Source organism: Capricornis sumatraensis, chromosome 15 (assembly GCF_032405125.1).
Source record: "Capricornis sumatraensis isolate serow.1 chromosome 15, serow.2, whole genome shotgun sequence".
Classification (NCBI taxonomy): Eukaryota; Metazoa; Chordata; class Mammalia; order Artiodactyla; family Bovidae; genus Capricornis; species Capricornis sumatraensis.
This window is the reverse complement of record NC_091083.1, coordinates 7255049-7266664: the sequence shown is the minus strand read 5'-3', so window position 1 is coordinate 7266664 and position 11616 is coordinate 7255049. Positions and strand designations below refer to the sequence as shown.

Sequence of the window (11616 nt, the reverse complement as noted above, 5' to 3'; positions counted from 1 at the left end):
TGCTCACTAGGCTCCTCTGACCATGGAATTTTCCATGCAAGAATACTGGAGTGGATTGCCATTTCCTTCTCCAGGGGATCTTCCCAACCCAAAGATCAAACCTGCATCTCCTGCGTCGCAGGCTGATTCTTTATCACTGAGCCACCAGGGAAGCCGTTTCCCTTCATCAGTTTTTATAATAACAAGTTAATGCTCTAGTAGCAATGAGAGTTTTTGTTCTTGATGAATTCAGAAGTTTGCATAAATTTGAATTATCAGAGTCATTGTCATCAATATTCTTTTTAATGCTTAAATTGTCCCATCTTAGATTCCCTTCCAATTGCCCCTGGCTATCTGTTTTATATATGGTGATGTATATGTTTCCATGCTCTTCTGTCAATTTGTTGCGCCCTCTTCTTCCCCTGCTGTGTCCAAAGTCTGTTCTCTATGTGTCCATCTCCATTGCTGCGCTGTAAATAGGTTCATTAATACCATCTTTCTAGATTCCCTACACATGCATTAATGTACAATATTTGTCTTTCTCTTTCCAGCTAACTTCACTCAGTACAACAGGCTCTAGGTTCATCCACCTCATTAAGACTAACTCAAATGTGTTATGTTTTATAGCTGAGTAATATTCCATTGTATATATGTACCATAACTTCTTTATCCATTCATCTGTCAGTGGACACCTAAGCTGCTTCCATGTCCTAGCTGTTGTAAAAAGTGCTGCAATGGACATGGGGTACACATATCTCTTCCAGTTACAATTTTCTCAGTAGTGGGATTGTTGGGTCATATGGTAGTTCTATTCCTAGTTTTTTAAGACATCTCCATACTGATCTCCGTAGTGGCTGTGTCAATTTACATTCCCTCCAACAGTGCAAGAGGGTTCCCTTTGCTCCACATTCTCTCCAGCATTTATTGTTTGTAGACTTTTTCGTGATGGCCATTCTGACCAATGTGAGGGGATACCCTGTATAGCTTGGATTTGCATTTCTCTAGTATTGAGCAGTGTTCATCTCTTCATTGTTTGTCGGGCATCTTTATGTCCTCTTTGGAGAAATGTCTGTTTCGGTCTTCTGCCCACCTTCTGATTGGGTTGTTTGTTTTTCTGGTGTTGAGCTGCATGAGCTGCTATATATTTTGGGGATTAATCCTTTGTCACTTGTTTACTGTGTCATTTTTTAATGACTATTACTTTTTTACAGGAAAAGTCTCTAGCTTGTCTCATTTGTTTCTTGCCTCAGCCATTTCTCCAAAGAACCCTGATTCATTTTAGGAAAAAATTTTACCTGTTTATATTTCTTTAGATCATATTTTATAGCTCTGAATTGAGAATATAGTCATGGAAGTGTTAGTATTATTAATGTTTAATTGTTATCCATCACTGCAAAAAGACCATCTGCCAGGCCAGTGCATCCAGGAATAGTCAGGGCCATTCATGTGATGTTAACTTTAGGAATAATGGGTCACATTGTTAGGAAGAAAGAAATAGCTGAATTGGCACTTCCAAACCTATTCTATAAGCCAGCCATGTGTTAACGTCCCCTGTTTTCTCAGTTGAACCTTATTTTGTCTAGAGAAAGACATAGGACCATGAGTCAGCAGTTTTGACATCCTGAAAATGATCTGGCAGTCACCATCACTTTGTTCTTTCTCATAAAGATACTAGCCAAAAGATGTGGTTACTGGTCTAACTACCACAAGACTTTTAGAGGGGCCAGTTTAGCCGCTTGTGAAAAGTTGCATGTCACTATTATATATTGAAAAGTAACCAGGTAAATCACTTTATTGGTCACAGTCTGTTAAGATTTGTGGTTTGTGTAGGTATTGTAATATGCAAATTTACATATGGAAGTCACTTCACTAAGCTTGCATTTAAATGTATTTCACAGATTTTGCTGAATCTAAAATAAGCTTTGAAATAATATTTAAGTTATTTGGTTCTTTCTCATATGAGATGAACAGAAACTTTTTTCCTTGTGCTGTAAAAAGAGATAACTATAGCTTTATCATTGCAATGAGAAAGCTGGCTATCCTTGCTTTCACTTTATTTGGGCCCAGTTGCCATGGTTACAGCCCTGTAACTAAATTGGGAGGTGTGATAACCAAAATAACACTTTGCATAACATTCCTTTGTTCTCTTCACATCTTTGCACGTCTTCAGATCACCTTCCTAGTCTGCATTGTACTGTGCCATAGTCTACTCTGGGCAGGACTGTAGTCTGAGTAGTTCAGTTAGTTCTATTTATGCTAAACACGGTCTGTGTGGTTAGCATGGTTAGTATATTCCTGAAAATAACCAATAATTGGTTGAACATTTACCTTCAAAGCACCAAACCTCAACAGATCTCCACACATTATTATAGTATCAGAAGTTTACACCTCCACTCACTTCTTCCAGCCTCATTAAGGAAACTAGTATGAGTGCTGGCACACTTGGTAAATGGCAGCATTTTACATTATTTACCCTCTCTGGGGCCAGATTGCCAATCCAGTCTCATCCAGCACATTCCCTGGCTTTTGTATTTATTGACATAAGCCATAGTTTGGGAGTGGATTAGTTGTAAGACATCAACACTGAGTATCATTAACTGATAGGGTAAAACTACAGAAGATTGCTCTGACTTTAGCCAGATATTTTAAACATGGTTTTTTTCTTTGGTAAATTTGTTGTACACATTTGTCCAGCTAGATATAGACTGTACATTAGATAGTGTTGATATTAGGAATCCTGACAGCTATCTCATTTTCATAATTATTTACAAACAGGATTTGATATAAATGCAGTTATATTCAGACCTAAGCAAGAGAAAAGTTAGAGTTATTTTCCAAGTTAGAGAAAAAAATATCACTAGATCTTGATGCAAGAGAATAAAAACATTTGAGACCTTGAGACCAGATTCTATGTTTTACTATATATATATATATATATATATATATATATACCATTTTCTAGAAGCATATCATATTAAAAAACTGTGTACTATTAAGCTTTGTGTTGTGCACTCCAGAATTATTAAAATACCAGTACTTTTCCTTGTAGAGATTCACTGAAGAATAAAGAAATGGATGTTTTTAGTCTTAATTTATGTTTCTCATTTTCTGGAGATTTGTACCTGTGGGTAGTTCCTTTTTCTAAAGAAGGAGCGGAGCGTTAAAATTAATTACTAAGCTTCAATTATAAAATGTTTGGGGGTTACTTCTCTAAAATATTTTTTATTTTTATTTCTTGTAGAAAGAAGCAGCTCTGAGTCAGAGCTTGAGCTAGAAAGAAGAGATGAAAAATAGCAGTTGGATAAGAAAGAACTGGCTTCTTGTAGCTGTGGTTTCCTTCATAGGTGTCCATCTTGGAACGTATTTTATACAGAGGGCTGCAAAACAGTCTGTAAAGTCTCAGCCTGAAGGCAAACAAAGGAATTTGAATAATGAAGTAAAATAAATATTTGGAATTACTAAAATGTCATTATATCAATCATTATGTGCCGATTAGCTTCATAAGCATGGAGCTCAATATTTAATTTTATAGCCACAATGCTGTAAATCCGAACTCTTGATTCCTGAAAAATAATCTTGTTAAATGTTAAAAACAAACGACAATACAATGAATAGAAAACTCTGGTTAACAAAATAAAAACTTTCTTCACAAATTCCCTTGCAGTAACATGTCTCGTTTAGAAGCTAAAAAGCCCTCGATCTGCAGAAGTGAGCCCCTAACAGGGGAGCGCACCAGGGCCAGCCTGGCGGCCTTGAGGGGCCTCGTCACGTCGTGCTACGGCCCGGCGGGCAGGCTGAAGCAGCTGCACAACGGCCGGGGCGGCTCCGTGGTCACCACGTCCCAGTCGGCCGCCCTCCTCGCCGGCCTGCCAGTCAGCCACCCCGTGTTAAAGGTCCTGACGGCCGCCGTGCGCAATCACGTGGCCTGCTTCAGCGATGGCGGCTTATTCACAGCCATTCTTTGCTGCAACCTTGTCGAAAATGTTCAGAGACTAGGCTTGACACCCACCACGGTTATTAAGTTAAATAAGCATCTTTTGAGCCTCTGCACCAGTTACTTGAAATCTGAGGTCTGTGCTTGCCGAATCCCAGTCGACTTTAGTAGTACCCAGATCCTCCTGAGTTTGGTACGCAGCATATTAACAAGTAAACCTGCCTGCATGCTCATCGCAAAGGAAGTTGACCATATCAGTACTCTGATTCTGAGAGCCTTTCTGCTTACAATTCCAGAGAATGCCCAAGAGCACATCATTTTAGGAAAGAGTATAATTGTTCCTTTAAAAGGGCAAAGGGTTATAGATTCTGCTGTGTTACCTGGAATACTAATTGAAGTATCAGAAGTTCAATTGATGAAGATACTACCTATCAAAAAATCAGATTCCTTCAAGGTGGCACTCTTTGGTGCGTCTTTATCCGGAGACCTTTCTGATACTGGAGAAGGAACACTGTTGGTCAGTTACGGAGTTTCTCTTGAAAATGCAGCTCTAGACCAGTTGTTTAACCTAGGAAAACAGCTAGTTGGTGACCATGTAGATCTTGTCTTGTGTCAAAAAGTTATACACCCATCTTTGAAACAGTTTCTCAGAACTCATCATGTTATTGCTGTAGACAGAATTGGAGTGTCTCTGATGGAACCCCTGAGTAAAGTGACAGGTAAAAAGCACTCTCAGTTTCTGCCCTTTATGGTTAATAAATCACACTTCCCTTGAGCAAAGATATTCTTGGTGTGCGTTATGTTAACATATTGAACAATTTGAAAAGCTGCCAACCTCACAGTGTGTGAGTATCATTTCTGGCGGCAAAGGTTGTTTCTGACAAAGATCCTGTATTGTTCACTCATTAAAAATTGAGTGATGTTGACTATTTTGTAGCTATTTTCCAGCCCCAAATGTACTGCAGAGTCTGTCATAATTTACAGCTATTAACCCTCAAACATTCAACAGATTATTGAGAAAGCTAACATTCTTACAGTCATATAAAGTCTCATAATTTAAACAGAATTCTTCTACTTGAGTTTTACAAAGCTCTTAAGTCACTTTGTATTATCTAACTCCAACAATCAACTGTACTTCTGCCTAAACAGTGGTTTCTAATTAGGGTATGTGTGTGTATTATTAGGGTGTATGTTTGTTTAAAGCTAGTACATGATTAAATATCCCAGATATTTCCAGCTAGTCTCCTTGAGAGCTGGGGTTGCCTTTTACTTTTAGTGCTTAAAACAAGCCTGGTCCATAGTAGGGGTTCTAAAATGTTGAATTAACAATAATATATTTATTAACATATAAAATTATAACAGGCAAGAATTTCACTGTATTTTACAAACCTGGCAAATTGCAAACAGATTGGTAGTCACCTAATAGAGACAAAGAGAAATGACAAGTTAGAGAGTTCCTGATTTGAGCCACTTGTCAATATTTCTTAACTGCATTGATAACCTATCAGAATCATTTCATTTGGATACATTTCAATTTATAAGTGGTTAGACTTAAGAGTTTAATAAATTTTGGTAAAACTGTTAAAGTTAACTATTTTTATAAGTTATGAGAGAAGAAGTGTGAGTGCCAGTATCGAATCCCTGGAAATTGTTAAGAAATAATGGCAATCATTCTTTGGAACTCATTAGTGATGCTGTGGGTCAGACCCACATCCCTAAGTATTTACTGGCTTTTCATGAGCAGGTGATTTCAAGTAATGAATATTGAGTATTAAATATTATGATGTCAGTTTTTAAACTGAGGAATTTTTCTGTAGAAACAATGTAAGTGGGCACTTGGTTTCCACACCAGCCTACAACTGATTTTTATTCCACTGATAACTAGAGTGTGGTAGAACATGAGCTGACCTATTTTGCTTGCAAATGGATACAAAAAGTTAAGCATTCTCAAAATATTTGCTGCTGATTGGTTGGTTGCTTAGGAGTGTCATCAAGAGACTGCAGCACTACCAGTGGGTACCTGGGATTGGGGAGAGTGCAAACTTTTATAGACATGCTGTGCTCTGTTCCCCCACATAATTTCAGGTTTGATCCCTGAGTTGGAAAGGTTCCTTGGAGTCGGGAATGGCTACCGACTCCAGTATTCTTGCCTGGAGAATTCCATGGACAGAGGAGCCTGACAGGCTATAGTCCATGTGGTTGCAAAGACTTGGACACGACTGAGCAACCAACACTTTTACATAAAGCCAGAGTTGTAGTCCTAAATCTTGGGGGCAGAAACTTTTTCTAGACAGAAAGGGGGGAGAAAAACTCTTATCAGGCCCCTGTGGCTCCATTAAACAATAGGTGAAGTATGTTTGGGCCTAATCCATTTTATCTAGGTTGAAATTACCTCTCCCTCCTGCTTCAAACCTAATTCCTCTTTTTGGATAATTTAGGATAAGTAATGGGGTTATTGTACTTGGTGGACTGGTGGCTATGAAGCTTGTCATGGCTTACAAAACATTTTTAACTTTTGACTTGGTTTGATTGATTTGTGAAATAGACGTGATCACCCCCACTTTACTGTCCTGTGGGGAAGCCCACCGAGAAGAGTTCAGTGCTTTGCTCCACATCAGAGGCTGGGCAGCAGGAAAGCTGAGCCTTTCCTTACAAATTTTCTGTTGTTTACACCCTTGAAGTTGTACGAGATGTAGGGTTTGTTTCTTTTTCTTAAATTTTAGATCCCTCAAGTATTCCTTGTTCTTTGAGACTTCAGAAGTAAAGAAGAAAGGATATTCAAAGAAGTGATATTGTTCATGAGCTGCAAGAATATTTAGACATTGTTTTAATTCCATTTGTTTGAGAAGAAACTGGCCCAAGGAGGTGCATTGCTGAATTACAGTTCTAAGAGTTTAAACCAGTGCTGTTACTTCTTAAAAGCTTGTTGCCATTTCTTATATAACTTTACTACATTTAGAGATTTTAGGAAACTTTAAGTCATCCTAACTTCTCCTTCATTCATATTTTTATTTAGTTGTGTTTTATAAAATTTTATTATTTTACCTATGCAAGAGGGAGGGCAAAATATAATCAGAGAATAACAAAATGAAATAAGAAGGTCACATACTTTATTTTGGCATGCTTTAGGTAGTTGTTTACATACAAACAATTGTTTGGCAAAGAAAAATCATCCTGTATGTTCACTAAACGGAGCCCCAAAGGAATTCAGCCATACAGCTATCTGCATAGCTTAGTTTGTGAGTTTTAAGGTAAAAATAATAACACTCTTTAAAAATAGCCTGTCTCCTCATTTCATCCTTATTTCAGATTAGTGTGGTTGTTAATTTGGGGTCTCTGATCCCTGAATGGACTTCCAGGATTCCTGGACTTCCCTGAAAGTGTGTGCAAAATTGTGCATGCCTTTTTCTGGAGAGTGCAGAATTGCTTCTAACAAATGTTCAAAGAAGTCTGTAAATCAAAAGAACCACTGCTTTATTTGCACATCATTTGAATAATAGAATATACTATTTATAGGTTTAAGAAGATGCATCTTATTATTTCTTTATCCTATATTTCATATTTTAAATGCTGTGCTTTTGAGACTTTTATATTAACTAGGAATGGATATTGTAATTTTAAATGATTGTAAGCTCCATGTTTATTCATCTATTTTGTGTTTTCTAAACTTTTTTAAAAAATAGGAGCTTGGCCTATTGGTTCCTTGGGCTCAATCTCTCCCAGTAGTTATGGAAGTATAAAAGATTTGTGCATTCCAAAGTTTGGCTGCAAACATTTTTTTCATCTTATTCCTAACAAAACAACTATCTGTAGCCTGCTTCTCTGCAACAGAAATGACACAGCCTGGGATGAGCTGAAGGTAGGTAATAAATGTTGAATTCCTTATCTAGGGACTGGGGCGGGGATTAAAGAATCAGATAGGTACTATAATTTTTTTCACATCATCAGTCAGCTGTGCTTTTTTCCTTCACAATTTTCCTAGGTGGTGTAGAAAGCAAAAACAACCAAAATGTGAGAATTACAGTTATCAGTAAGCTGATTTATTTTCCTGTGATATAGAAACTTGGCATATGTTGCCTCTTATTATTTCCAGTAATTTACAAGCAATGTAAAAGTCCTTGATGGGAAATTTTCTTAAGAAATTAATTTGAATTGTGTACTTGATGCTAATGTGTATGAGTAATTCACTTAGAAATAGGTTCCCCAGTTATACCCATCATCCACTTCTTAACAGAGATGTTCACAAACAGCAATAACACATGCAGTTTTTATACAATGAAAGTGGCACCCAGTGGTACTGGTCACAGACTGGAAGAATGGATACTCAAGGCTGTAGCCTGGTAAATATTCAAGGTCTGTGTGTTTTTATTGCTGCTGGGTTGGATCATTTCCATAGCAACTTGAAATAAATTCTATATAGCATTTATACAGCTAATTTATTTAGATAGATTTTTTTTTTTTTTTAGAAATATTACCACTCTGCTGATCCAGTTGTGTTTGTGAATCTCAATTTGAAGAGCTAAATGTATATGAAGGAGGATATTAATCCAGTCCATGAAAACAAACATCTGGCTAAAGTATTCTTTCATTTCTAATTTTTATTATTCCAAAAACATGTTCATCACATGACAGCCTTGGTGACCTAGTTTTGTTCTTTTGCGCTCCTTGAGTCCACTGTCTAAGTTGCCTTGAAAACATGGCTCTCTTTCTTTGTGTTTCTGATGTCAACATCAGATTCTGGTGATTGTTTCTCTTTTAGCTCACGTGTCAAACAGCACTGCATGCTTTGCAGTTAACAATCAAGGACCCGTACGTTTTGTTGGGAGGTGGCTGTACTGAAACTCATTTGGTGGCATATATCAGACACAAGGTAGGTTAGATAGTCCCTCCTAAATTATCTGAATTCTCAGCAACATCATTTTATGAGATAATAAGATAATAATACTCTGGAGCCTTTAATGCTTAATTTCTCAGTAGTCTTGAAAAATCAATATTGTATTTAAAAACACTTCAGGAAAATAATACTCGAAAATATAAGCTCATATCTTTATCACAGTGATTATTAATCCAGATAGATGATCATATTCTTTGAGGACTGTCTAAATATACTGCCTGTTGAAATGAGCATTCTGGGTTTTTTCCTAGTTTTTTTTTTTTTTTAATTTTGTATTGGGGTATAGCCAATTAACATACAACATTGACATAGTTTCAGGAGAACAACAAAGGGACTCAGCCATAATATTCATGTATCTATTCTCTCCCCCAAACTCCTTTCCCATCCAGGCTGCCACATAACATTTAGTAGAGTTCCACGTGCTATACAGCAGGTCCTTGTTGGTTGGTTATCCATTTTAAATATAGCAGTGTGTATATGTCCATCTCAAACTCCCTAACTATCCCTTCCTACCACTACCACCAGCAACTATAAGCTCTTTCTCAAAATCAGTGAGTCTGTTTCTGTTTTCTAAGTACGTTTATTTGTATTGAAATGAGTATTCTGTTGATGGGAGTTGTCATCCTAGAGATCTCCACTGCTAAGATACAGTAATAATTGATGTGCATGATGACAGTGTTCAGATTCTACAAAAAAACTTCAGTACATTCTGGATATTCCAGAAAAAAAAGTTTCATTTATTAAAGCATCTAATTATTAGATTCTGTTATAATTTTAAATGGTATTCATTTATGATAAATGTTAATTCTATTAAATAGAATTGTTTTTATTAATCTATGAGACTCCATATCCTAATAGTAGATAAATGTCACAGATCACATTTCTTATTAATTATTTCATTAACACTGACCTACTTTCTTTGAAAGTAGCTACAAAAAGGTATGTGTTTTCCAAGTGCTTGCAGTTGGTTCTTTGGTCAGTCAGGAGTGCAGAGTCTCTGGGATGCCTGGGATTGGCGAGTGTGTAAATGTTTTCCATAGACATGCCCTGCCTTGCTTCCCCAAATAACTTAAAATCTGTATGAATATAAAGCTTCTTCATGAAAAGTTATCAGAATGTACATTATGAAAAACAAAACCATTGCCAATCTATTGATGCTGAAGAGACAATATTATAGTCTGCAAATGGAACTGAGTAAACTGGAAAAAGTCTTTTGGAGAAGGACAGTATCTTGAGTAGGATTTTTGAAGAAGCAATATAGCACTGAAAATGTGGGGAGGGAATGTGCAGTAGAGATGATATCTGGTTCCAGTCTCCTGGGCAAAAGGAAAAAATGGTCGTTGTTCTTGAGTAATTAGGATATGGATTTATAATGATCATTCAGTGATGAGTTTGTTAATGTGTTACTTTTTCTATCATGAAATTTCTAGGGTAGACTTTTTAGAATGGTAGAACAAAAGCAATTCAAAATTATATAACCTTGTCATTAATTAAAGAGAAGAATAGTTATTTTTTAAACATTAAGGTTAAAATGATACATGTCCCTAAATGGTTTTTGTCTTAGTTATAACACACGTATTTGCATTTTAAACAAATCTCAAACATTTACTGAGTATAAATAAGTTCTTGGTTTGTGACTTCATTAGTCTTCACGAGCTTCCTTCTGGGTGTATAGAAACCTGTGATTCACTTATTATGCCTTGTCCTTCATGTTGTACAAAGGCACTACTGGCAGTCCTTCAGAACAAATTGATGGTGGGGTTAATTCTGAGTCATTCATTCTGATAAAGTGACTAGTAGTGGGTGCTTTTACTGTAACAACCAGGTTAATGGATTAGCATGGCCAGCTGGCCCATCCCTGCCCATTAGCCTTGTGCCAAACCCCAAGTACTGTATGACTAAGCGTTTGATCAAGTATTTTTCAGAAACATTTTTGTCATCCTAATTGCTCTGTTCTGTATCTTCAATGGTTTTGTTACTCTCTAGACCCGTAATGAGCCAGAAAGTATTCTTCAAGATGAGAGATGCTCTCAGACAGAACTCCAGCTGATCACTGATGCATTCTGCAGTGCACTTGAATCTCTCGCTGGCTCTTTAGAGCACGACGGAGGTGAAATTCTTACCGATAGCAAACATGGACACTTCTGGTCGGTTCAGGCCAATTTGCCTTCTGCTGTGAACTGGCCAGATTTGCTTTCCAGATGTGGCTGTGGACTCTACAGCAGCCAGGAAGAGCTCAGCTGGTCCTTCCTAAGAAGCGCTCGTCATCCCTTCCCACCGCAAACCTGCCTTTCCCGTGAAGCCACAGGCGCGGCCAGCACCCTGACCTTGGACTGCTTTACCGCGAAGCTTAGTGGCCTGCAGGTGGCTGTGGAGACTGCTAGTTTGATTTTGGATCTTTCATGTGTCATTGAAGATACAAACTGATATAATGTTATCTTACAAAAAGAAAAACTAGTGTTGAGTTTATATGTTCTCTCTGAAAGGCCTGTTCTCCATATTGAGATTGATGATTCATAAAATCATAGATTTACTTATTTAAGGAAAAAAGAATTGATTCTTGAATAGAAATACTACAGAATAATAAAAATATGAGGCATTATTAAAAATATGGTAATTCTGTCAGTGAGTTCATAGATTGTAGATTGTAATAAGTTTCTGTTCTTGTTATTTTGACGTCATTCTAAGAGTACACAGAAATTTTAAAACATCCTAGTCTATGTTCTTTCTTGGATATACTTTTATAGATATTTTTATTTAGTATTAATTACATATGTTTAGAGTATAAAGCTAGATTCCAAAGGATCAC

At 36.9% G+C, this 11616-nt stretch overlaps 2 protein-coding genes across 2 annotated transcripts; both read left to right on the top strand.

Annotated features, from left to right (window-relative positions):
* The first annotated feature begins 3262 nt into the window (after positions 1–3262).
* On the top strand, positions 3263–3598 carry LOC138091524 (uncharacterized). Its single transcript, XM_068987421.1, has one exon. The coding sequence runs from the start codon at positions 3263–3265 to the stop codon at positions 3422–3424; it is 162 nt and encodes a 53-aa protein (XP_068843522.1). The 3' UTR covers positions 3425–3598.
* Positions 3599–3627: 29 nt separating this feature from the next.
* On the top strand, positions 3628–11371 carry MKKS (MKKS centrosomal shuttling protein). The gene is made up of 4 exons (XM_068987418.1): positions 3628–4632; positions 7597–7772; positions 8673–8783; positions 10794–11371. Exons 1-4 carry the CDS (start codon positions 3648–3650, stop codon positions 11232–11234), a joined length of 1713 nt encoding a protein of 570 aa, XP_068843519.1. The 5' UTR covers positions 3628–3647; the 3' UTR covers positions 11235–11371.
* Positions 11372–11616: the final 245 nt, after the last annotated feature.

Coding starts and splice junctions, on each gene's coding strand:
- LOC138091524 (XM_068987421.1), top strand. CDS start 3,263: ATGAAAAATAGCAGTTGGATAAGAAAGAACTGGCTTCTTGTAGCTGTG.
- MKKS (XM_068987418.1), top strand. CDS start 3,648: ATGTCTCGTTTAGAAGCTAAAAAGCCCTCGATCTGCAGAAGTGAGCCC. Junction 4,633..7,596: donor ACCCCTGAGTAAAGTGACAG/GTAAAAAGCACT, acceptor TTTAAAAAATAG/GAGCTTGGCCTATTGGTTCC. Junction 7,773..8,672: donor CAGCCTGGGATGAGCTGAAG/GTAGGTAATAAA, acceptor TTTCTCTTTTAG/CTCACGTGTCAAACAGCACT.